This window comes from Macrobrachium nipponense, chromosome 14, assembly GCF_015104395.2.
Source record: "Macrobrachium nipponense isolate FS-2020 chromosome 14, ASM1510439v2, whole genome shotgun sequence".
NCBI lineage: Eukaryota > Metazoa > Arthropoda > Malacostraca > Decapoda > Palaemonidae > Macrobrachium > Macrobrachium nipponense.
Window position 1 is genome coordinate 1,600,857 of NC_087207.1, and position 1,656 is coordinate 1,602,512.

The following is a 1,656-nucleotide window of genomic DNA, read 5'->3' on the forward strand; positions in this document are numbered from 1 at the left end:
CTCTTACTAATACTTAACTTTTCTAAACTATTCCCTTACCATACCATGGTTAGCTAGCTAACCCATCTTACCTATTAACTAGGATAAAAATTCCAAATTGCTAAATCATAGTATGAATTTAATTTTAATAGTCAACTGCATTGTACATTCCAGAGAACAAAAACATATATAATTATATATTATAAAACAGATATATATATATATAATATATATATATAGATTATTCTATATAATATTATTTATCAATATATAATTATATATATCTATATAATATATTTCGGCAATGTGTGGTATGTATGTATGTATGATTGGTAATGGGCCCCCGGGCCGTCGGTCTGACGGGACTGAAATTCGGAACGGAGATGGGTTTTCACCCTGGGAAGGTCGAGACCTATGTTCAGGAGCCCGTAAATCCCCGGGAGCCCGGCTCCCATGAGAGTGATTCCTGAAACAGAGCTGGTTCTGCCCGTGAAACGGGGCTGGTTGTGCCGTAGACTTATTTACTTTACAAATTTCTGTATACATATGACATCATTTGAAAAGAATTCTATAGGGTAAACATCAATGACATCAAAGAGGGGTGGTTTTAGAAGGGGGTGTGACAGAGAGAGAAAAATTGACAGGGAGAGAGTGTGAGAGTAGACGGGGTGGGTAGAGATAAAGAGGAGTCAGAGTTGAGAGAGAAAGAGAGTAGACGGGGTGTTAGGGAGAGAAAGAGGAAAAAAGACAGAGAGAGAGAGAGAGAGAGAGAGAGAGAGAGAGAGAGTTGGTATTACTGAGAAGAAAGAGGGTAAGAGACAGTGATTGTTGGAGAAAGAAAGAGAGAGTAAGAGAAAAAAGAACGACGAGAGAGAGAGAGAGCGTGAGAGAGAAAGAGTAAGAGAAAGGAGCGAGAGGGGAAGGGAGAGAGAGAGAGAGAGCTGAGAGGGGGTGTTAGGTAGGAGAAAGATGGAAAAAGTGAGAGAGGGAGAAAGAGACAGACAGACAGAGAAGAGCGGTTGTTTGGAGACAGAGAGACAGAGACAGAGAGTTGATATTAGTGAGAAGAAGAGTGAAAGAGACAGTGATGATTGGAGACAGAAAGAGAGAGAAAGAATCTTACTCTTTTCCTTTTCCTTCTTTTCCATTTCAGTTTCAAGCGCCTTCAGTTCCCAGTCAGTTGGCTTTTGCCATGACTATCAATAAATGCCAGGGACAGTCTCTCAGAGTGGCTGGCATCAACTTGGAGCAACCTTGCTTTTCTCACGGGCAGCTTTATGTGGTGTGCTCAAGAGTGGGCTCTCCGGAACGCCTGTTCATTTTGTCACCGGAGGGAAAAACAAAGAACATAGTCTACCAAAAGGCTCTCCGGTGAATTGGAATCTCTTTGCCACACCAAGAATTTTTCTTTCCATAAATATTTATGATGCTTCATTTTGATATTCATTTTCAAGGATGTTGTTGTTTTGTCAGATTTGCATTCCACACAATTCAGGTCGTGGTACTGTATTCAATTGTAGCTTGATTTATCTATTTTCTTTTCATAAACTATGCTCTGGGTTACACGGACCAATCTAGCACTGATACCCGGGCGGGGGGGGGGTGGTAACCAGCTAGTACTTATTTATATATATATATATATATATATATATATATATATATATATATATATATATA

General features: G+C 39.6%; 1 protein-coding gene across 1 annotated transcript; it reads left to right on the forward strand.

Annotated features, from left to right (window-relative positions):
* The first annotated feature begins 314 nt into the window (after window positions 1-314).
* Window positions 315-1,354, forward strand: LOC135226023 (uncharacterized). Its single transcript, XM_064265501.1, has 2 exons — window positions 315-407; window positions 1,133-1,354. The coding sequence occupies exons 1-2, from the start codon at window positions 315-317 to the stop codon at window positions 1,352-1,354; spliced, it is 315 nt and encodes a 104-aa protein (XP_064121571.1).
* The last annotated feature ends 302 nt before the right edge of the window (window positions 1,355-1,656 follow it).